This window comes from Colius striatus, chromosome 2 (assembly GCF_028858725.1).
Source record: "Colius striatus isolate bColStr4 chromosome 2, bColStr4.1.hap1, whole genome shotgun sequence".
Lineage (NCBI taxonomy): Eukaryota > Metazoa > Chordata > Aves > Coliiformes > Coliidae > Colius > Colius striatus.
In genome coordinates this window covers 21618564-21642039 of record NC_084760.1, presented here as the reverse complement: position 1 = coordinate 21642039, position 23476 = coordinate 21618564, and the positions used below count along the sequence as shown (strand labels likewise).

Here is a 23476-nt window from a genome sequence, read left to right as displayed (position 1 = left end):
AAACCTTCTGCAAGGCTTAATCTTAAAAAAAAGCCCCTGAATTAACAGCTAAAATCTGTATTAATAGTATTGTCAGGTGATTTCATTAGAAACAAAGCTGATATACCTGGACACCACTTTCACCTTGGTTTCCTTTTTCCCCCTGTAAAATATTAGAAGTTTCCATTGTAACATGATTCATCTTAAAGACATGTGTTTTAACACAGTAAATACAAGAGAAGCATCTAACAGCTCTTATTTGTACTGCATTAAAACAAATCACGCACACGTACACAAACACTGCGAAAAGTACAGAAAGTTATATTGTGAAAGGAATCTGTCGTAAAAAGAACTAGCAAAAAGAAAAGTGGATGTTCATATACAAAGTTAAGATTAAAAAATACATCATGAGGTGGCAAATCCAGCAGGATTTTATCCATTCAGTGTGTGGGAGTGGAGAAGATGTAGCTTTCTGTAATGCTTACTATAAACCTGTTGAAGGCAGAAGTTATACATAACACATCAAAGGGAAAAAAAAAAGCAGAAAAAAAGTTATTTAAATTTAATCAAAACTGTGTAAGGACTGAGTTCCACATCCACCCATTCTTTTTTACTTTCATTGAATTTTTTTCAGTAAATAAACAGCAGTGGGGTGATTGTGGTGCAGATGGTACTTAAAAGGCAGGTATTGAGGTATATCAAGTTGTTTGAATCCCATCTAGTTGACACAGTAGTGAAACAGGCAGCTCTTGAAAACTGTTCACACCAATTAACTACAGAGGTAGTAAATATGTACATCCAGAATGTACCTATCCATCTTCACTGACTGACAAGGAAATTTAAAGTTATGAGAGATGGCTCCTGCTTTAACTTTGACCTCCTAAACCAGTGTGACTTTGTCTAAATAGAAGTGAATCAAAACACTGTGCCAAGAACATAGCATCTCATGAAACAAAAGACAGACCTGTGGGGGGTGTGCAAAATTGCATTTAATAAATAAAAGAATTATGATGGAATTTTTTGGATCTGTTTTGCCAGCTTTCTTCTAAAAGCCAAATATACGTGTGTGTGGCTGTTTTTTGAAAAACAGAATGTTTAGTTAAATGCTAAACAGTAATAAAGAGGAGATTTTGCCCTTGGAATATAAGAAGACATTTATGCTAGCTGTATTTGGTTGCATTGTACTTGAATATAAAATAATTGTTTGGCTTCAAGTTTTAAAATAACTTACAGCTGAAGGGTTTCACTTTTCCTGTCAGATGCTCAATACTGCACTTTTTTTCCAGAATAATTCACGAGTCGGTCTGACTTGCTTCTTCATATAAAATGAATAATGACTTTTGCAAAAGCTTATTCAGTTTAAAATGCTGAGAAGTTCCATAAATTTTAACAATATCTCCATCAGTATTACTGTTTCAGTGCACATAACTTACACAATCCTTAGACAGGGACATGATTTAGTGGTGGGCTTGTCAGTGTTAGGTTAGTGGTTTAAACAGATTATCCTAAAGGTCTTTTCCAAGTGAAATGATTCTATGATTCTATATTGAAATGGAATATATGGTGATAATGAAAGTAATTAATCTATTTTTATGACATACTCAAGTCCCTCTTCCATTGGCCATTTTGAAAGACTTACGCCTTAAGATTTAATCTTCATCCTCATGTGCACTGGAAATCACTGTTTTGAAACTAGTCAGAAGACACAGGATTATAGAATGGTCAGAGTTGGAAGGCACCTCTAGAGAACATCTAGTCCAATCCCTTGCTAAAGCAGGTCCACCTAGATCAGGTCATTCAGGAATGCAGCCAGGAGGGATTGGAAAACTTCCAGAGAAGGAGATTCTAAAACTTCCCTGGGCAGCTTGTGCCAGGGCTCTCTCACCATCCTGGGAAAGAAATTTTCCTCGTGTTAAAGTGGAACTTTCTGTGTTTCAGGTTGTGCCTGTTATCCCCTGTCTCGTCACTGGGCACTACAGAAAAGACTTGCTCCATCTTCTCGGCATCAGCCATTTAGGTATTGAAGTGTTGATAAGGTCTCCCCTCAGCCTGCTCTTCTCCAGGCTAAACAGCCCCAAGTTTCACAGCCTTTCCTGGATGATGTTCCAGTCCCCTGATCATCTTGGTAGCTCTTCGCTGGACTCTCTCCAGCCCAGAACAATACTCCAGAAGTGGCCTCACCAGGGCAGAGAGGAAGGATAACCTCTCATGACATGCTGGCCACACTCTTCTTAGTGTACCTCAGGATGCCATTAGCCTTCTTGGCCATGAGGGCACATTGCTGGCTCATGTTTAAGACTAATTTTTCTACATTTCATCATGGAAAACAGAACTGTTTCCATTATCTCACTTAGTTGAAATAACCATCAGTTGTTTATTAACACAGGCATCCATGCTTCAGGCAACCCATGGCATCCCTTTAAGTGCCTACTGAAACTTGAAATATTCAGCATACCTAAGACATCCAGACATCCATACATGACTTGCATATATGACACTGGACATACAGCAAACCTGTGCCCTTTGGGAGCATTAGCTGAGTCTACTGCAATACTACTGCAGGAGATTTGATTTCTTGTGTGACCTACTCTAGGTGGCCCGGTTCTGGCAGGAGAGTTGGACTGGATGTTCTTTCAAGGTCCTTTCCAAGCCTTAAGATTCTGTGATTTTCATAAAACTTTAAATGTAACACCACCCTTCCAACTTACTGCTTCTGTAATCTTCGAGTTTTCTATCCATAGTCTGTTTCTGCAATGTATTTATATGAAGGGCTTCATCCTTCAAAAGCTGATCCTCTACATTGCTGAATATCTAATGGAGGAATCTTTGCCTAGTTGAGACTTTTGTGTTCCCCAGAAAACATTGCTATATTTCCAATACAAGTGTCAGATACATTACCTAAAGATATTTATTCAATTTAATTATTCAAACACAATTAAAAAAATATGTAATGTAGTAATTTTAATTAAAAGTAATATTAAATTTTGGATGATAGACAATACAGCCATATTTTTAGCCTCAACAACTTGTTGCTTGAATAAATACCTAATTTGAATAGTTGCAGGTAAAGCTTGTTAGTTATAGTAAACTATATCCTAATGAAGTCTGTTATATGACATCAGATCATCTATATTGCTCCAAAGAAACAGTACAACATTAAAATAAGTATGCCAACTAAGAAATTCCCTGTAAACAAAACTATTGTATCACGTTTTCCTGTAAAAATATAATACAATAATGTAAGCAATAGCAGTACTCACTGTTTCATTAAAGCAATGAAACATTTAATTTTCAAGATGCACATATTACTGCTTTAGAAGTGACCAGAATAAAAAAATATTCATTAAAATCTAGATTAAAAATATAATGTATACAAATCAGAACTTTGGTTACAATTAGAATTAATTGATAGACTAATGGAACTCATTTGCCTTCAATCACTTTTGAACCATGAGAGCTGACAGCTTTTCAACCCTGAAATTCTCCTCAAATCATGCTATCGAAGGTTACAGTGAATAATTTTTCCCAACTTTTTCAAATAAATGTGTACTGTTTCCTCCACATAAATTTGCCAAATAGCTGCCCAGAGCGGTTGTGGAGTCTCCTTCCTTGGAGGTCTTCAAGACATGTTCCTATGCGACCTGATCTAGATGAACCTGCAGGGGGGTTGGACTAGATGATCTCTAAAGGTCCCTTCCAACTCTACCATTCTATGATTCTGTATGTAAAGTACAAATTCTTGTTCCTTCTCTGTTTCTTGCTTAAGTTACATAGAAGATAGATGCCATCCTGAAAAAAACATTATCTAGAAAACACAATCCTGTTAAGCTCTTTCTAGTTAGCCACAGGGTTCCAAGAGTAGATATTTTCAATTACTTCCATTTTTCAGGTTCTTAAATCCTATCCTATAGACAAAGCATAGCTGGCTCCTCCTCAAAAAACTCCCTTCACACTCTAGTTAGAGCTCTGTGAGTTACAGTAAGATAAAAATAAGTCTATTTTAAAACATGAAATATTCTAGGGGCTTTCCAGCTTCCAGTCAAATACAAAAATTCTGACTTATTGGCTGAGATAAAATTGCGAGTTTCAACCACACAGGAGATTTTCTGTAGAATGAGGTAATCTTATAGAATAAAATGTCCAGGAAAGCATTTAATGTAATGTTACTTACAGCTTTAAGTTATGCAAAAAGCTGTGTGCTTGAATTTCAAAATATAACAAAGAACAATAATGCCTATAATCTTTTCAATCTGAGACTTCTTGAAGACAGGTGACTGTCAGAAAATCCTATATACATATACTTGAAAAATAAGGGTGGCTATCCAGGTAAGTCAAACATCAATATGAAATTTTACAATGTGTTCACAAAGTAGTCCTTCAGGAAGGAAGAATTTCAGCACAACCACATCTACAGCAGTGTTTGATAGATAAAAGGCCACACCAAGAGGTCACAAGATCCTTGAAGGCATAATCTTTATGAGAATTCAGTATGCAAGAAGAATACACATAAGTTTGTCTGAAAACAAAGAAATAATTGTCAATCTATACAGTAGAAGTAGGATCCATCTAACCTAATGTTTGCCATCTAAAATGTCAACACTTAATGTAGCTAATTGTCTATGCTTCAGCTACAATCAAAGACTGGCATAGAGATGCGAATTAATGACTCCCCAAGAAGCACCAACTCTCTCAGCTAAATGTGAAGAGAACCTGGACATCTTGGTTAGATCAGATAACTCTTAACAGTTAAGGCTAACTGAGCTGAATCTGTCCCAGTTGCCTAGCGTTAATTATTCCTATTCTTGTGAAAGCTTCACAAAAGATTTTGCACAATAGACTTTATAGATACAGCACTTGCTATAAGATTTAAGTAAGTATAGAATTATGGATCACTTCATTCTGTACTATAACTCATAATGGAATTTTCATTAATATCTATGTAGTAATCATTTATCATAGAATCATCATAGAATCATTTTGGTTAGGAAAGACCTTTAAAGATCATAAAGTCCAACCACTAACCTCACACTGCCAAGTCCACCACTCATCCATGTCCCTCAACACTGCATCTACACGTCTTTTAAATATCTCTAGGGATGGTGACTCCACCACCTTCCTGGGCAGCTTGTGCCAGTATTTAACAACTGTCTCAATGAAAACCTTTTTCATAATCTCCAATCTAAACCTCCCCTGGCACAACTTGAGGCCATTTCCTCTTGTCCCATAACTTGTTACTTGAGAGAAGAGACTGTCTCCCACCTCATTACAACTTGCTTTCAGGCAGAGAGTGATTACGTTAACGGTTTCTCCATCTTGGCCATTCTCTCCTCCTTGTGAAAAATTACTGGATTTCTAAAGAAGGCTTTCCAAAATATATCAACTATTCTCTAACAAATATTTACTTGAAAAAAAAAATCCTTTAATAATGATCACTTGCAAGAAAAGCTCTTTCAAGAGAAGACATAGTTAATGTAAAACTGGAAAAAATACTTACCTTTATACCCTGGGTACCAGGAATGCCTGGGTAGCCTGGTTCACCCGGAGTACCTGGTACTCCTAGTTCTCCCTGAGTAATAAAAGAGCTCTGTGTCAGGGATGTGCTATGTGTAAAAATCTATATTGCATGTTTTCTCAAGGTTACACGATATGCTTTGGCTATGATATTTTGAAATTTTAAAACTGAGGATGATTGAAATGTCTGGAGAATTTGTGAAGGGATGTTGAATAGAGAGAAGCAACAAAAGGGACTCCTAATGCCTAACCTCAGTTTTCCAGTATCTATATTTTTTAACCATCTTTTAATACCAGTGATGTTAATTTTTCAAAATTGCAGAAAGAAAACTATCTAAAGTAATGGCAATGTTTGCAGGTCATGTACATCGAACAGCTGACTTACATTGCCTAAAATCTAGCATAAAATCAAATTAATTCTGATGCAATCTTATGATAACTGTTTCATTTTGAAACAAACTCACCTGTAACTAATCATGGAAGATCAATAGATCATGGAAAAGTAAAACAGCCCTTTCTTTAATTAGATTTTTTTTCAGATTCATATTTACCTTGGCTCCTGATGATCCTGGTTTCCCCTGTATTCCAGGTTCGCCTTTATCACCCTATACAACAATATAAGAGTGTGGCTGATACATCTGTGTATTTTTGTCACATGTGGTATGACAAGAAAACATACACAGACACTGTTGGGAAATTGACTTTTAAAAATAGGCACAAGTAGTGACTCAAAGACTAAAGTTCTGTTCCCTCACAGGAAATCTAAGAGTCATCTTTCTCTCAGGAAAGATGAGATATTGATGACAAAATGTGACCTGCCAGCTGCAGCTCACCTGACCTTTTCCCACCTAATTTCCCTTGTCAGGTCACACCACATTTCTTTGTACCGACTTCAAATTTCCACAATCTCATTTAATAAAATTCAGAGAAACCTTGGACCTGTCTAAGACAAAATATTTATTTGTCTTTTGGTTTTTATTGTAGGCTATGGAATTTGGCATATATTCAGCATGAGGATTTTCTTAAGAACCTAAGAATTATTGACTACTTCATGACGCTCTTCTGTAAGAATAAGCTTATATAAGAACGACTGTGCAAGAAACTTCTTATATTCTGATTGGAGGATAAATACACAAAACAAAAGCATTTTTCACAAATTAAAATAAAAATAATTTACTTTTAGCCAGTTCAGAGGTATACCATCTTCTTGACCATAGCAAACATTGACCATTTTTAAAAAACATTACCTTCAGCATGCAATTTTAAACAATACATGGGCATTTTTTGGATGTAAAATAAAGTGTGGGTGGAAATGGGGCTAAATGTAAACACAAAGTATGGGAAATAGATTCTACATTGCTAAATATTCTTTAGGACATACAATTCAGTACTTTACTGTCCAAAACTCATCTTGGATTAAATGAAAAGTTTACACTAATGGATTTGGAGTTATAGTATCTATTGCAGTTTCTGAGAATATGGGTCAAATTAATTCTTAATGTAGCTTCAGTGCAATCAATAAAGCTACATCTGAAAGAAATTTGGCTCCTTCGGTGGAAAAAGCAGCACGTTAACATTATTTAACACAATTAAAATATAAATAAATGTAAGATGGGCATGAAGTTCTGATGTATACTGAGAACTATCTGGCTCCCAGCACTGAAGAACATTTTCCATTGCTGAGAAGCTGAAACAAAGTCTCATGACCATTTCTGCAATGGTTCCAAAGTGGTATGACAAGCACCATTTACTGAGCTATATTAAGCTCTCCTGAGACTGTACTATCATATATGGTAATGCAAGGGAAATCACACAGCTACTCACCAATATTCAATATACCAAAAAATTATCTGCAAAATACTGGCATGTCATCATCTACAAAGCAGTGATTTATCAAAGGCAAAAGCAAATTAATAGAAACACTTACCTTAGGCCCAGGAGCTCCAGGTAGACCAAATGAACCTTCTGGTCCCATCAAACCCTATTTATTTGTGAAAAAAAAGCAGACACATTTCTGTACTAGGCTAGAGAAATGATGGCTTGAGTTTAGTGTCTTATTAGTACTAGCATTGCTTCTCTGTAGTGAAATAAACAGGACAGGAAATACAGCACAGAGGATTATTTAGACCTTCTATGGCCTACAGAAATGCTAATGTGCAATGGAAAAAAACATGCATGAAAAAAGCACAGCCCTGTCATGAAATACTCCTGAGATAAAAAGTTCTGCAACTCAAAACCCAGTCTGTGTGTTAACATATCTTAAATATGTCCTCAGCTATAACTTAAAAGTGACATGAGAGATTCTTAGTTTCCATTTAGGGGTCTCAAAACCAGTAAACCTGTGTGTAGCATTTCATAATGATCTTCCTTTTGTTCTGACTGTGTGTCCTTCAAAGGCTGCCATGCCTTGACTATTTTTCAAAACTTTTTCATAAGCAATTAATTTTGGGATTTCACCTTCTCATCTTCTGCAGAATCTTCATGATTGAACTATTCATTCAAGAGCCCTACAGTTTCTGCCATTTCAGATCATGATACCTAGGCATTTGTACACAGCCAGAACGTTTCCAAACAGTCCTTTATCTCATGGAAATGTGTTGATACAGGCATGTTCATTCCGCATATAAAACGAGATAAAGGGTGTTAAGCCATCAAAGAGCTAGCTTTCTTAATTTCTTTTTAAAGCCACCCTCAAGTGATCTTACATCAGATTAGAAACCTTTTTTAAGAATCCTACTTTCCAGGAAGGAATTCCCATTTATAATATTTTCCACATCTGGTATTAATATCTCTTTCTCACCACTTCATTTCACTTCTCTTTGACTCTAGAACTGCATGCATCAATAAAAGCAATATATTATTATTGGTTTATTGGGACGTGCATATATACTCTGAAATTTGACTACCTATAAGAGTGTACTTAAGACGTAACACAAAATAAAAGCATAACAATGCAAGAAGTCAAACAATTAAATAAGGGCTGGAAACCTAACTCATCAGAGATTAAGTTTTATCATCCTACTTGATAGTATTTTCAAAAACTATTGTTCTTATTGTTCCTAAATCTTTGCTTTTATATTGACTAAAATTGACTAAGCTTGTATTTAGTACTAAAAGTTAGGAACTATTCCATTCCATGACACTATCTCAGACCTTCTTTAAAAGTTAGATGTGTTCAAAAATAAATGTAGGTTTATTTATTACACAGATTATTACTCAGTCTTGCCAAAAAAAAAAACCTGACAAATTTTCTTTGTTAAAACTAAACAGATGACTGTTTTTGCAAATACAAGAGAAAAGTCAAAATATTTGGAAGAAGAAGTAATTCTCTGTGGCTAGGGATTTCAGCATTTCATCAATTTTCTGGAATTTCACCTGAGTTTTACTGTTAACTGAGGCAACACAGATTATCTCAGGTTTCTTTCCTGCTGTGTTCTGAGAAAGTACTGATCATCGAAACTTTCCATCAATAAACATAGCAACTTGCTCTTTAGGCTATAATTACAGGCCTATGAATACAAATAATTGGTATCAATCACAAGTCTAAAACTTGGGTAACTTTGCTGCTAATTTTCCATAGTCTCAGACTTTGCCCATTGCACATGAAAATCTTTCTATTAAACTTCAATTTCTCATAAACAATTAATAATATCATATAAAAAAGAATTCTAAACACTTTCCTGAACTTTGAAGATTAGATCTGAGTGTTTTATACAGAAAATAAATCATTTAATCCAAGATGATACAGTTAATCCAGCAAAATCTATTATTTGGTAAATAACGGTTTACAACACTCTATGCCTTTTTTTTTATAATTCCCAAATAGAAATTATCAATTTCTCTCCAGTTGGAGTGAAGTTTCTGAGGTCTGCTTCCACTCATAACCTAAGAGACAGTGTATTCCCATTAATCATTTGCTTATGGCTTATATTCAGTGCCAGCTTTGTTACAGCAAGCATAAGAAAATACAAATTTGGTTTTGGAACCTAAGTCTTGATTCTATTAAGACTGTCTTTATTCACATGCACATCATGCCTGCTTCTTCACTTTTTATTATTCACATGGCAAAATAAATTTGTGTTAATTTTCCTTTCACTGTATGGCTAAATTCAATCTGGCTGTTTTAAATCAAATTACATGTTATCTATTGACCTCCTCACTTCCAAAATACAGCTTTCTCCCTTGTGTCCTTTTCTGCATTCTTTGAAAACTACCTTTCTTTTCCAAAAATGAGCATGAAATTACTGTTTTCTTCTCCTCATTATTTCTGTTCTGCACTCATTACTAGCACATTAATTGATAAAGAAAAGCAAGTGTAAGTTTTGAGAGGGATAGTGGGAAGGCATGAGAAAGATGACCGAGGGATTCCTGGCTCCTTTCATATTGCCACCACAGTGTTTCAGTCGTGTAATGTGCTGAAAGCCTTAACTGCATGCTAGATCACTTCTATTTTATGCCCACACCAGTCCTTGAATTACAGAAGTGGTAAATGTTTATCACAAATGTCACTCATTCATTTTATCTTCTACAAAGTAGAAATACTATACGTAAAGAATTGCTTTTATTTTTTTCTAATCAGATGCATGTATATATCCACATTGACTTGCAAACATACAATAGAGAAGGCAAATCAGAAAATACATTCAGTATAACTAAAGTTCAGGCATACATCTGCAGGAAAGAGAGAAATAATTCCCAGTTGTGCTGGGAAGACATGCTTTCATTACTAGGCCATATTTAACATATTTCATTTAAAAAATTACAGGAAGGTGACTACATGAAATCAGTACACTGCAAGAAGAAAACTTTCAGATGAAATTTAGGAAAAAACTTGAGAACATAATCTGAAATCCATAGTATGTAAAATGAAAAGAGAAGAGCATGCCCTGAATAAAAATAAAGAACAATTCAAGGACACAAAATGTAGCATTAATCCCTCATCTTCTATAGCTGACACTATGTATGTGGCAGACAAATTAATAAATTACTGGTGTTGGCAATGTAATAGGGATAGTTATTATTGAAGAGAACTTGTTACTGAAGAATTTTCCCAAGGTATTAATAGACCTTCCACAAACTTTCCATCTGTTTTTTCTGGAACAAACATACTCAGTGTGACTAATACAAGGAAAATACCACTATCTTTTCTGGTTTAAATTCCCTAATGCCATATAACATATTAAAATATTCCCTGCATCAATTTTATCAGGTGACAAAAGATACATTAGGCGAGTTGACGGGAAACATGAATAAATTATTTTCAAGTGTATCAAGAACCAGATGTTATTTATCTCAATAAAATTTGCAGAAAACATGGAAGGTGAGATACTTGAATAAATATGTACACTTTGGAATCCCACAAGGCTTTATTATACATAGCTGATGATACAGCCTTCCGTCTAGCATTTTGTTCAACTTTGCTCAGAAAGAACTAGAGAAAAAGTTTCCAGTAAGAGGCAATAAAAATAATAGAGGCACAGGTGAGAGACAAAACATGCATGTATTAAGCAGGAGTAGGGATATTTGAATTTTCAGTTGAGAAAATGTTTCATCCAAATTTGAACTAAACAACTGCCATAACTAGTTATCACGGAAATATATTCTTTCCATGGAAGATCTTTGTGTGGCTGAAAAAGTCCTTTAAGTTCATGAAAAAAAGAACCAGCATACTCCAAAAGGATAGCTGTAATGTAGTGGTCATGCCTGTGGTAGAGTCAGAAAAGGAAGAGCTGCTGGTAGATGCAGCAGGAATATTGTGCAGAAAATTCTGGATCTGTTGGGTGACAAAATGCAGAATTTGTGAAATCCAAAACTAGTTTCAATGTTTCTCTCCAACCAGGACTGCATTTGTTTGCATTGCTCATATATTTTACTAAGCAACTGTCAGCATGGACAAAGAAGTTAACTCTTTGATATATTTATAGATATTCATATGCTTATATGTAATCCCTGTTATCTGTAAAGCAGAGTCTATCTCTTAATCCCAGCATTATTCAGAGCTCTCTTGTCTGTCAGTGATTATCTACAGAGATACAAGAGAAAGCACAAACCACATCAATAGTTTGTCTGAATTTTCTTTGATGAAATACAATAGGAAGGAAGGAAGGAAGGAAGGAAGGAAGGAAGGAAGGAAGGGAGGAAGGAAGGGAGGAAGGAAGGGAGGAAGGGAGGGAGGAAGGGAGGAAGGAAGGAAGGAAGGAAGGAAGGAAGGAAGGAAGGAAGGAAGGAAGGAAGGAAGGAAGGAAGGAAGGACAGATGAGGTCTGTGGACCATAAAACTTGAAAACGTTTATGTACAGTTTAACAATCTCCACAGCTTCTTCAAGTGGTAATCCACATAACCATTTGGATTCCCCATGAGTAAGCAGTATTCAGCACAATCCAATCATGCTAAAGGTATGAGTCTCCCTTTGTGGAATCAATGACCTCAGCATCACTTTGACAAATGTATAATCAAAAGCAAAAGACTACTCCAAAAATGGTGAGATTTACTTGTTGTGGAATATAGATACATTAGTGTACAGACACAGAGCAAGCCTTGACTTACAGGATATATGATCATTCCTCCCTCTGAAGGTCTGAACAACCTGACTGATTACAAATGAAATATAATGCCTGATTTAAGTGTAATTCAGATACAAGAGAATTAATTGCTTTGACATTAACTTCTGTAAACTACGTTAGTCTCTTATTTATCAAAGCAATGCTAACAAATTTATATGAATCTGATACCTCTTTCTAGTTCAGATATTAGAAAATCAGAATCACAGAGTTGGACTTGGTGATTATTTTTCTTTAAATCCATTTTTCCAAGCTAAAGAAATTAAGCAGTATCCATGTAAGCATATTTATCCCAGTAATAACACTACAGAAATGCTGGAATTCATAGAATCATAGAATGGTAGGGGTTGGAAGGGACCTTTAGAGATCATCTAGTCCAAACCCCCTGCAGAAGCAGGTTCACCTAGAATTTCCTAATTAAATACTTTCACTGAAACACTTTCTTTGCTTCCTGAGAAATTGAAGTTTCTTCTATTGGGACTGGGCATGTAGAAGCCCACTATGTGCACAACATATACTGAGTCTCAAGATAAGGAAACAAGGCAAGAAAAAAGCAAGTGATCTTCTTCCCCTTGTTTTCACACATTGAATATTTGCATATGCCATTCAGCTTCACATCAAGAAATGTTACTTAATTTTTTCCCCAACAAGCGTTACTAATTCTGGAGCCTGACTACAACTGCATAAAGTCTCGTGATATAACCACAGAATCATTTTGGTTGGAAAAGACCTTTAAGATCATCAAGTCCAACCACTAACCTAATACTATCACATGGATATTTAGACTAAGAAGAAACAATAGATTTCTTAGAATATTTAAACTGTTTAGCCATTTATTGCTCTGTTATCCATAGAGATAACAGCACTCATCTTAATGCTGTACGTAATTCTCTGCAGTATTACTCCACTCTAGTAGCAGTAGTCATATTGTTTTGCTTGAGGTCAAATATAAGGTGAAACATAGGTTCTTTAACTACATAAAAAGTCACATTATTATTGTAAAAGCTTATTTATGATGCTAAGCCATGTGTATGCCAGAAAAGTCAGAAGTATTTTAGTCAGCAAAGAAGATTAAACATATCAGCAAAGATAAAATATCTCAAGCACATAATAAAAACTGGAAAAAGACATGTTCACAGTGAGGACGACTGACAATGAAATCACATAAACATTCAACAGAAGAGATAATTATTTTTTCAAGCAACCTATGTTCAACCAATTATGAAATTCCTAATAATTAATGAAAGATCTTTAATTACTTTTAAGCAGCTGTCTCAATTGCCTTTAAATTTCCACTTTTTATACGTCTGCATCTACTTGCACCAAGTCTCAGGAAATTATTTTACTACTGTTAGTTCTAAAGGATTATAAAGAACATGGGAATCACCCTACTCAGTAATAAAGATGTGGTAAGCCCAACTGTCCACAAAGAATGAATTCTTTTCTATTTCCTGTATACCAAATTAAAAATCTCTCGTTAGGCAATTGGGGAATTCAGCGATCTCAAGCTTTTCTCAGTCTTTGTCAAATGAGCACTATTACAAAAGCACCCTGAAATGCATCTTCAGAAATCCATTGCACAGTATGACAATATTTAAATCAGTCTTAACTTTCATAACAAATTTACTTGAGTACTTTTGAAGTTAATTCAAAGTTAACTAATTCAGAGAGTAAATTCAGCTTACTGTGTTTGGTGTATTTGTTTATCAAATGTCTAGCCAGGAAATTACCAATTTGAAAAGAGAAGTAGATCTATAATATTTTAGGAGGAGTTCAGAGATTAGACTTAGTTTGTTCATATCTGCCAACCTGACAATGCTAGGTTGTTACTGGGTTTGCCATTGCTTGTTTCTTCATTAAAAGTAGAGAATGATAGCATCAGAATTATCTGTTCATAATTATACCATTTTGCAAACTTACAGTATCCCCTGGTGACCCTTTTGCTCCTGGTTGACCAGGTGGTCCAATTTCACCCTGTGTTTTTTACATAAAGAGAAGAATTCTGTGATTAATGATTAAAGTTACCAATTTTTTGAAATATTTTTAAATTATCAGATTTATTTAGTTAGGGTTATTTCTCAAACTACTATGAAATTATTCATTCCTTCTGGAATGGCTGAAATAAAACCTAATGAGAGATTTTCAAACATGCCACAAAGTATTTGCAGCATGTCTCTGTTAATTTGCAGCATGATTTGATCCCCACTATGAAAACTGAGCAAAACTGAACACTTACTTTGGAATGAGTATATATATGCACAAGTTTTAAGTGTGTTTTGAACTATTAATAATACCTTTTGTCCTTTTGCTCCTTGATTTCCAGGGATTCCAGGAATTCCCTGAGAGGGAAAAAGAAAACCTTTTAAATACATGGAATAGCTTGTCCAGAAAAAAATAACATATAACCCCCCTTCACATCCTCATCAGTTTAACATTTGTCATATGATGCAGATTCAAAATATGATCAGGAAATAGAAAGTGAAAAAAAACAAACAACACATAAAGTGAAAGAGCTTCTGCTGGAAACACGTCAACGATTTTGTCTGAGGATACAGTGAAATATGCATGTTTGGTTGTTTCCTGATGCTTTTGGGCCAGGAGATCATGCCTGCCAATGGGCAGACTCACATGCTCCAAGTTGCACAGCAAGGGCTGCAGTCCTCTACTAAAAACCCCGACTGACACAGGGAAAGGAACCACTTTACAATATTCACAAGATTTCCCCGCATAAGATAGAAGAAAAGTCCTGGTCAGTAGGACTGCGACAAATCCTGTTTTCCATCTAAAATACAGTGATTGTAGGAGAACACAAGAGATGGCTATAATTATCTTTGATATTTGCTAGCTTCTACTTACACAAATATTTGAAGATCTCTATCATTTCTTCAGCATCATTGCTCATTTAGCTCTACAGTATACCTCAGTTTTCTTACAGTAATCATTAAATTTAACATAATTCTGTTTCAAAATAAAACTCCACACATACTCAAAACTGTAGCCTACATTCAGTTACACTGTTTCTTCTTTCAAGTAAAACTATTCAAATCCATTGGACAGACATCGCTCTTATTTGTACCATCATTAATCTGCAGCAAGAATTTGGGTTGCACACTTTACATTTTAATCTAGTACTGAAAATAATATGCTGCAGTGAAAGGAAGAGGAGTGTTCTAGACACTACCAAAACAAATTAATTCTGTGGGAAAAAAATTAACATGAATTTAACAACTAGGAATAACCTGATAGTTTCCATATGTATTACATCTGTGCAATGCTGTCTTGGAAAAGACAGTTCCATTGTTTTACAGTTTACACCAAGCTTCTAGTTAATAATGGCCCTATTAAGCAGAAACAGTTCATTGGTCAATGCCATATGAGCTAACAATGACATTCTGAGTATTTAACAGGTCATCAAAATTCCAATGTATCTATCATTACAGATGAGATCAAAGAATACAATAAAAAAACCTGGAAAGCAATGTCTCATTCTGAGACTTCTACTCACATTGTATAACGTAATTCTTCTCACTCAAATTTTGGCCAAAACCATCTTAGATAGTTTTCTTTAGCACAAATAAAGGCATATTTATCACCACATTTAGGAAACTACAGACCTGTCCATGACTTCTCAGTATAATTATTTAACAGTTAGTTTCTGTAGCTGAAAAATGTAAAGTTACATCATAAATATCTGTACCAGTAATACAAGACAGTGTTTCATATACGTTGAAAAAGACTTCAGCAGCAACCTTCTCATACTAAAAGGTGGTACCAAAGATATCCATGGTTACATTTCTATGCTATTTGTGGGGTTGAGAGAAGATGATTCACATACTTATCCCAAACAGTAAATGATTTTACAATATATAAGCATACCTAAAAGAATCATAGAATTGTTGCAGCTGGAAGAGACCTTTAAAATCATCAAGTCCAGCCTTTGTCCCAGCCCTATCAAGCACTAGACCATTTCCCTAAGTGCAACATCCACCTGTCTCTTAAACACCTCCAGGGACGGTGACTCCAGCACCTCCCTGGGCAGCCGGTTCCAATGCCTGACAACCCTTTCAGGAAAGAAATTCCTCCTCATATCCAGCCTGAACCTCCCCTGGTGCAACTTGAGGCCATTTCCTCTTGTTTTATTGCTTGTTATTAGGGAGAACAGACCAACCCCCTCCTTGCTACAGCTTCCTTTCAGGTAGTTGTAGAGAGTGATAAGGTCTCCCCTGAGCCTTCTTTTCTCCAGGCTAAACAGCCCCAGATCCCTCAGCTGTTCCTCATAAAAGACATTCTCCAAACCCTTTACTAGCTTGGTAGCCCAGCTCTGGATCCTCTCCAGCACCTAAATGTCCTTCTTGTAGAGAGGGGCCCAAAACTGCACACAGTATTCAAGGTGCGGCCTCACCAAAGCTGAGTACAGGGGACTGATCACCTCCCTGCTCCTATTGACAACACTGTTCCTGATACATGCCTTTGGCCTTCTTGGCCACCTGGGCACAGTGCTGGCTAAAAGAAGAAACATAATGCTGAGTGTGCTTGAACTTTCTTGGCTAAAAGTAATTGCTGATACAAGATATTTAACTTCATCTTTACATCAGTCACAAAGAAAGATAAAACTCAAAGAATAAAAATTGTAAAATTATATCAATATTTCTTTTTTTTCTTCTGACTGACTCTGCACTACTCAAAAACACAGAACTTGGGCTCTTACTTCCATGGGAGCTGGTCCAGACAAAAATCTCTTGCAACTCATTGACATTTGGTCAGCTAAGAATTAAACCCCTCAGTTATGTTAACATGAGTGATTCCCACAGTACACGGGTGGGGATTTTCAGTTCTCTATGTGTCAATTGGCACAAACGAAGAAGAAAGTGCTTAATTTGTTCTCAAATGAGGTCTTCCCATGAAAGCTATGTATAGCTTCCACAGTTCAGTAATTACGAAGAGTTATTTCTGTAGGAGCAGCTCCAGGATGCCTAAAAAATTAAAATTTGGTCTCCTTCTTATTATCTGTTCCCAATTTATTACTTCCTTTCCCATGGATAATTTCTGGTTATGATAATTAGAATTACGTGTACTTTCCCAGAAGACAAGGTTAAAAAGTAATTTAGATATTCTGAGTTTCTTCTCTCACTTTTAGTTGAACACCTAAATAAAGGTTTGGAAATACAGATTCTACATGCAGTACAAATCCTTAAAACCTTAGTACTTTTTGGCCACCATGAGTAATAAGGTGCTTTTAATAGGAAGTGTTTAACAGGCTGACATATCACCAAACAAAACTATCAAAGTAAACTTACTCTATCAAAAAATGTATTCTAACTTTAATGCAACTAGTTTTACTTCATTTGTAAGATAAAAAGATAAAATTTTTGAAGAGTATATTGTAACTAAAATTATCACAAATGTCTGAGTCTAATCAAAACTTAATATGAAACAGATTCATCATGCAATTTTTCTGCCACTACAGGAAACACAATGTTTGGAACTACTACAAATGGGAAAACTGCCACCAACTGGGAGTAACAGAATCAATGCTATGGAATAACTCATGATTCACCGGCCTATGGAAAAAGAAATATCTTTGGGAATGTCCCTTGCAAAGCTATAAAGCAACATTTTGTTCACATGAAGTAAGAAAAAGAGTTTGAAATTATATGTTTTCTTTTGTGTTTCCAGAAAACTTATTTTAAATGGTTTCTATTTATCCTACACGCAGTTATAATACCAATAAAACACAGCACTACATTTCTAGCTAGAACAGCTAAAAATGAAAGTATCTACTGGACTTTAGTGATTTCTGTCCTTATGTGAGTTGGACCATCGTGTTCCTCTTCTTCTTTTTCATCAACTTTCACATGAGGCTTATTCAGGTTTTTTTCATGTTTGAAAATGTTTATTGCAAGCCTTACCACTGTCTTACTTCTTTCAGCATCAATCTGACTTTCTCAGTTACCTTAATTTAATTCAAATGCCCTCTTCCTTTCTCTGATATTTTCTCTTAAATGAGAAGCCTTCCCTTACTCCATAAAAGACTGTAATATTATTAATTATTTTAATCTTAATCACATGAAATTCAAAGCCAGTAAGACTCAGCCTCCTTTGCCTGTTTAATCAGTTATCTTCCATCCCGTGTTACATATGTTTACGTAGAAGCCTGTCAGCTAAGCTCCTGTTACACACCTGCAGAGGCTTTGCAGGGTACTCCCAGGACCTAAAGTGACACTTGAATGCCATGTAGGAAACTGTCATAGTCTCTGGTATCATTGAAGGTGGTGTGGGATAGGTGACCTACACTTTGAAAACAATGTCACTCCGCTGTAAGAACTGTGCCAGATATTGCATTTGCCCCCACAGGTCTCAAATGGCACGTAGTGCCAATGCCTAGGTGACTAAATCCCACATATCTTAATGTCTTGCTCTCTGTAGCAAAAATCACCTCTGTTTTTCTTTTATTTGCTTTTTTACATATGCCTGGTTTGACAAATATCTATAGGCTCAGATAGCAAAAGCATCTACCAAAGTCTTCACATCACCTAGGAATCACAAGCCTCAGAAGTATAAACTAGGATATGCACAGGCAAAAGGAAATATGTGTATGCTCTACTTGCAAGTAATAGAAATTCTTAGCCATGGGTCAGTCACACAGCTTCTTCACAGAATGATGCTCATCTGGGTATGCAACTAAATCCCCTGATGCAGTCTTCCTCAGCTGCAGCCCTCACAGCTGGGCCTTCAGAACATCCCAAAGCGTGAATTTGTTTCTATTGTGATGATGAGCTTCAACAATGACACAGAACTCTGTACAAATACTCTGTTTTGTCCCAGTTTAGCAATTTTAATGTATCTTCCATTCTTTGATAATACCTGGCAGCCACAATGGATTTAACTGTAAAAGGAATATCATTTCACAATCCCTGGAAAACCTTTCCTGTAGCTTTCATTAATCATGAAGTGTCTTCTTTTGTTTTAGTTTATATTAAACAGCTGGATTTTTTTTTCCATGCAGTCTCATAAAAAATCCATTAAGTGACTTGCCTGAGGCCTTACTTAAAGATCAGCTAGGTGTAAGTATTTTTACTTTAGCTACAAACTACATTTCTCAAAATATTTCCCCCTTTTTCTAGCTAGTATTATGGATTATCTCTCCTGTTTATGCTTGAGAACTGCAGAAGAAGACATGCATAACAAGAACTATTTTATCCCTAAAATGAATATTTATTAGCCTATTCTATTCTCTACTTTCTGCTACTGTCTTTAGTATTACTCATGTCATCAGCATCTGGTAGGACTTCATTCTTCAGTACTGGCTTATAGCCCTCACATGGAAAGTAGAAGCTTGTAGCCTACAGATATCATATCCATTATCACAAAATTCCATCTCTGGAAGATACAAAATTGTAGAATAGTTCCAAAAGCTTCTCTGTTAAGCAAACTGTTTTGCAGTCAATTCCCCAAGAAGAAGGAGAGACCATTACTAATTATCTAATTTTCTTAGGATAGATAAATGAAACTGTACTCTTTCAATGAACTGCTTGAAACAGGCCCCTCATTAAATACAGTACATCTAGGTTTATTTCATAATGTGTCAAACATTTGATAAATATTGTCTAGGACAAATCACTATGGAACAGTTTTTCAAACTATCAATTTTTCTTTCAACATGAAGACAAAAATACCTCTATTAAAAATTATCATGATTGTAAAAGTTATGATGAAACAATACTTCCTATCTAAACAATGAGACCTTCTCAAAAAGCAGTAAAATGTAAGGTAAGTATAGACTTTATTTCGGAGGCCTGTATTTGAGGTCAAAAAAATCTACCAGCTTCTCTACTACTATTGTTGAATATTACTAGAAATGATTTATTTTATGCATTCAGACAGTATCTGGTTTTGTATTTTGGTTTTTTATTAGGATAGTAAGTGAAGTTATTTTGCTGTGAATCTACTTTGTCTAACTTATATTAATTTTAAAAAATGGATCCATTGAGTAACCTTTAGAAACTGTTTTGAAAAGATTGTGACATTCTAGACTGTTGCTCCCTTACAGAACAAAAATGCAATCTGTATCCCTAAGGATCATTCATAATTCACGCAGTGACAAAAACCTCACAAAAGACTCCCAGACAGGCACTGAGAAACTATAATCAGTCTCAAAAGGTCCACCTTCTAATTTTGACTCTAATCTTTAACAGGTCAGCTGAGGATTGAGTCCAAAACTCATAAAAGCCTGACTACTGACAAAAATATGTTTTATCTAGTGTATATGACTTCTTTAAATTATTTTTTTCAATCAAATGGCTCACTTCACTCTGAAAAATCCACAATTCTGTTTCTGGGAAGACACTAAAGAACACTGTATGAATTATGGCAGTAGAACGAGATTCACAAAAGATGTCAAGTCTACCCAGATGTTCCCATGAACTCTTTAAACACCTGAAAAATACAACTGACTCTGTATTACTGATTCTTACTTGAAAAGAACACTTGATGATACAAGAAAAAATTACTTTCAGCATGTAACAAGTCAAGACACAATTTGCATAAAGGTACAACAGTCAAGATAACTTTTAAAAGATTATAACAAATCCTTCATAACCCTAACAGAATGAAAGACACAAGCACAGTTTGTACAATGAATAAAAACTTCTGCTGGAGAAAGTAGCAAAATATACATAAAAGAAATTCAAAGAAGCTGCATCTGCTACTACTGAGTAGCTGGAATGGAGAACACAGGAAAAATGGGCTAAATACAAAGAACTATTCCCACAGAAATAATGACCATCCACTGGATTAGCGCAGCAGCTTTAAACTAAATGCAGGAAAGGAAAAAGTATTACCAAGAACTTTGCAGTTATAAGATCAGAGTTTGCAAACACTTTTTTTTTTGGCAAATCATTTATTAAAACTAAACCACACATATGTCAGATGTGGAACACTGTGACCCCTGTTACATTGCCAACAACACAGATCTTGGAAAACTGTAATTTCAAAGCTGGAAATAGTAACAGAAAAGAAAAACCTGTGTATGTCCTGCCACAGGCTGAAACTGGGAGTGTCACTTCAAAACAATATAAGTATCAGAATTGTCACATCTTTGTGGATCCAAGAGTGGCCAGACAAAACTCAAATGCTCAGCCCTGCAGGTGACACTGCGATGCCCTCCCCCTGACTGCCCCGCCAGTCATTAGCCTTACAGACTGTGCAAAGCAACATCCCATCTGTCTAAAAAGTTCTAACAGCTGACAAACTGACCCATCTTTGACACTCACATTTATATTCAAGCAGTTACGTGCCTTTCAAAATGTTTTTAAAATTTCTGCATTACTTAAAATTATGGAGACAAGCTTATAATGGGTCACACAATTTGAGCACCTTGCACACATAAGAGAGCACAGGCTGAGGATTGCAGAGCCTCCTCAAAAGAAACTGAGCCTGTGTTGCTCCTTGCATCAAATCAGTTGTCTGACACTACAACAGTCACAGTTCTGTTCACGTAGGTCACATTGATGTAGAAGAATGCAACTTTCAGCCATTCCCCTCTCCTGTAGTAAGGAGCCACTCAGTTAAATTAGCAGCAAGTAGGTTTAACAACAAATCATGCATTTTTTCCATATGGTGCATACTGTGAAATTCGTCACAGGATGTAGCAAATGAAAACAGTAAAACTGCATTCCAAAAAAGGATTGTAAAATTACTAGAAAATTGGTCCATTGTTGGCTATTAAGTAGGATGAGCCAGCATGCATTTTTGGCTAAGGAAGTCCCAAAAGCTCTGACAGAGAGAATCTGGCAGGAAACAGGCAAAAAAATTATAAAATATCATTTTCTACATAGCCCTACTCATTGTCAGAGAAGAAGTTCCTTTTCAGGAACAATTTGTTCTTTTCAGGACAATTCCTTTAGTCTGAGTCTCCTTGGCATTTCTTATCTGTTTAAGACATAGCTAAAAGTCAGTGCAGAGACTGGCATCAAATCCTTCCAAGTACAGAGATGCCAAATCACACCTTGGCTCATGCAGCAATCACTAGGACAAAATTTAATCACTAAAACTAATTACTAATGAAAAAATTAATTTTATTTAAATGGTTTCATTTCTGTAGTACATTTCTTTATTTTTGGCCTTAGTGAATCTAATTTATTCCATATTGATCCAATACAAGCAAAATGTGTCAAAACCTCAAAGTCAACTTTTTTCAGCGTGACCTAAGAACAGGATCCTATAAGCACTTCATTCCTCCTGTTTCATTAGACTAGAGTACTAGTTGATTTGTGATACATAATCTTTTAAGAATGATGGCTAAGCACAAATATACAATATTTTTCAATTATCTATCTGACAAAAATCCCACAAATGCTGGCTATAACATACATAATAATGAAGACTTCTAATACAACAAATGTTAAAATATGCATTTTTTTGGAGAGGGGGTGATCAGTTTGGGAAGGAGAGGTCTTATGCCATCACATTTTAATCTTAGCAGAAACACTAATTAAACCTTACAAATGGATTTAAATTTACTCTGATTAAAGATTATTAAGGGTTTTTGTTTCACAATTGATAGGAATCAGAGAATGGTAGGGTTGGAAGGGATCTTTACAGATCATCTAGTTCAACCCTCATGCTGAAGCAGGTCCACCTAGATCAGGTCACACAGGAATGTGTCCAGGTGGTTCCTGAAAACCTCCAGAGGAGACTCTACAACCTCCCTGGGCAGCCTGTGCCAGGGCTCCCTCACCTGAACAGTGAAATAGTTTTTTCTTATGTCCTTTTTGTGTTCCAGCTTCATCCCATTACCCCTTATCCTGTTGCTGGATACAATAGAAAAAAAGGAATGTCCCCACCTCCTGACATCCACTATTTAGATATTTGTAAATATTAATACAATCCCCCCCCCCCCCAGTCTCCTTTTTTCTAGGCTAAACAGCCCCAGTTCCCACAGCCTTTCCTCATAAGAAAGATGCTCCAGTCCCCTGATCATCTTGGTGGCCCTAAAGACAGCCTATATTTAGACAAGACTTTCCATAGCTTCAATTCACTGTAACTTTAATACATAAAGATTATAAAAATGGAAACACTAACTGTACCAAATTACCCTAAATTCTGTAGCACTGTATCAACCTAAGTGTCTTGAGACTTGAGCATCAAGTTCTCAGTTTCAGGCTTAAAGCTCTTTGTTAATAGTGACAGCCTTCATTGCTTTCTGAAAAGAGGCAAACCATCTGATCTGTACAAAACTGTCTTTACCACCTTCTTTATAGAAAGAATATTAAGTATAAGCAATACTGACATGGTTTCTCTGATGAAAGGATTTTTAAGGCTCATAAACACTACAATCTTCCGTACTTCACTGTATCTTCTCTTATTTCTACACTATCAAGTACATGACAAACTAAATAATGCAATGTTATTGATCATGAAGGACA

General features: G+C 35.6%; 1 protein-coding gene across 4 annotated transcripts in view; it reads right to left on the bottom strand.

Annotated features, from left to right (window-relative positions):
* COL21A1 (collagen type XXI alpha 1 chain) overlaps window positions 1-23476 on the bottom strand; it is a 107084-nt gene that overhangs the window by 10621 nt on the left and 72987 nt on the right. For 2 of the 4 annotated variants that reach the window (XM_061989716.1, XM_061989717.1), the window contains 6 exons: window positions 14345-14389; window positions 13971-14024; window positions 7418-7471; window positions 6042-6095; window positions 5474-5545; window positions 107-142 (listed from right to left, as the gene is read on the bottom strand). In XM_061989716.1, the coding sequence (XP_061845700.1) occupies window positions 107-142; window positions 5474-5545; window positions 6042-6095; window positions 7418-7471; window positions 13971-14024; window positions 14345-14389 (315 nt within the window). The remainder of the gene's footprint in view (window positions 1-106; window positions 143-5473; window positions 5546-6041; window positions 6096-7417; window positions 7472-13970; window positions 14025-14344; window positions 14390-23476) is intronic. The other 2 variants (XM_061989719.1, XM_061989718.1) reach the window with 2 other exon arrangements.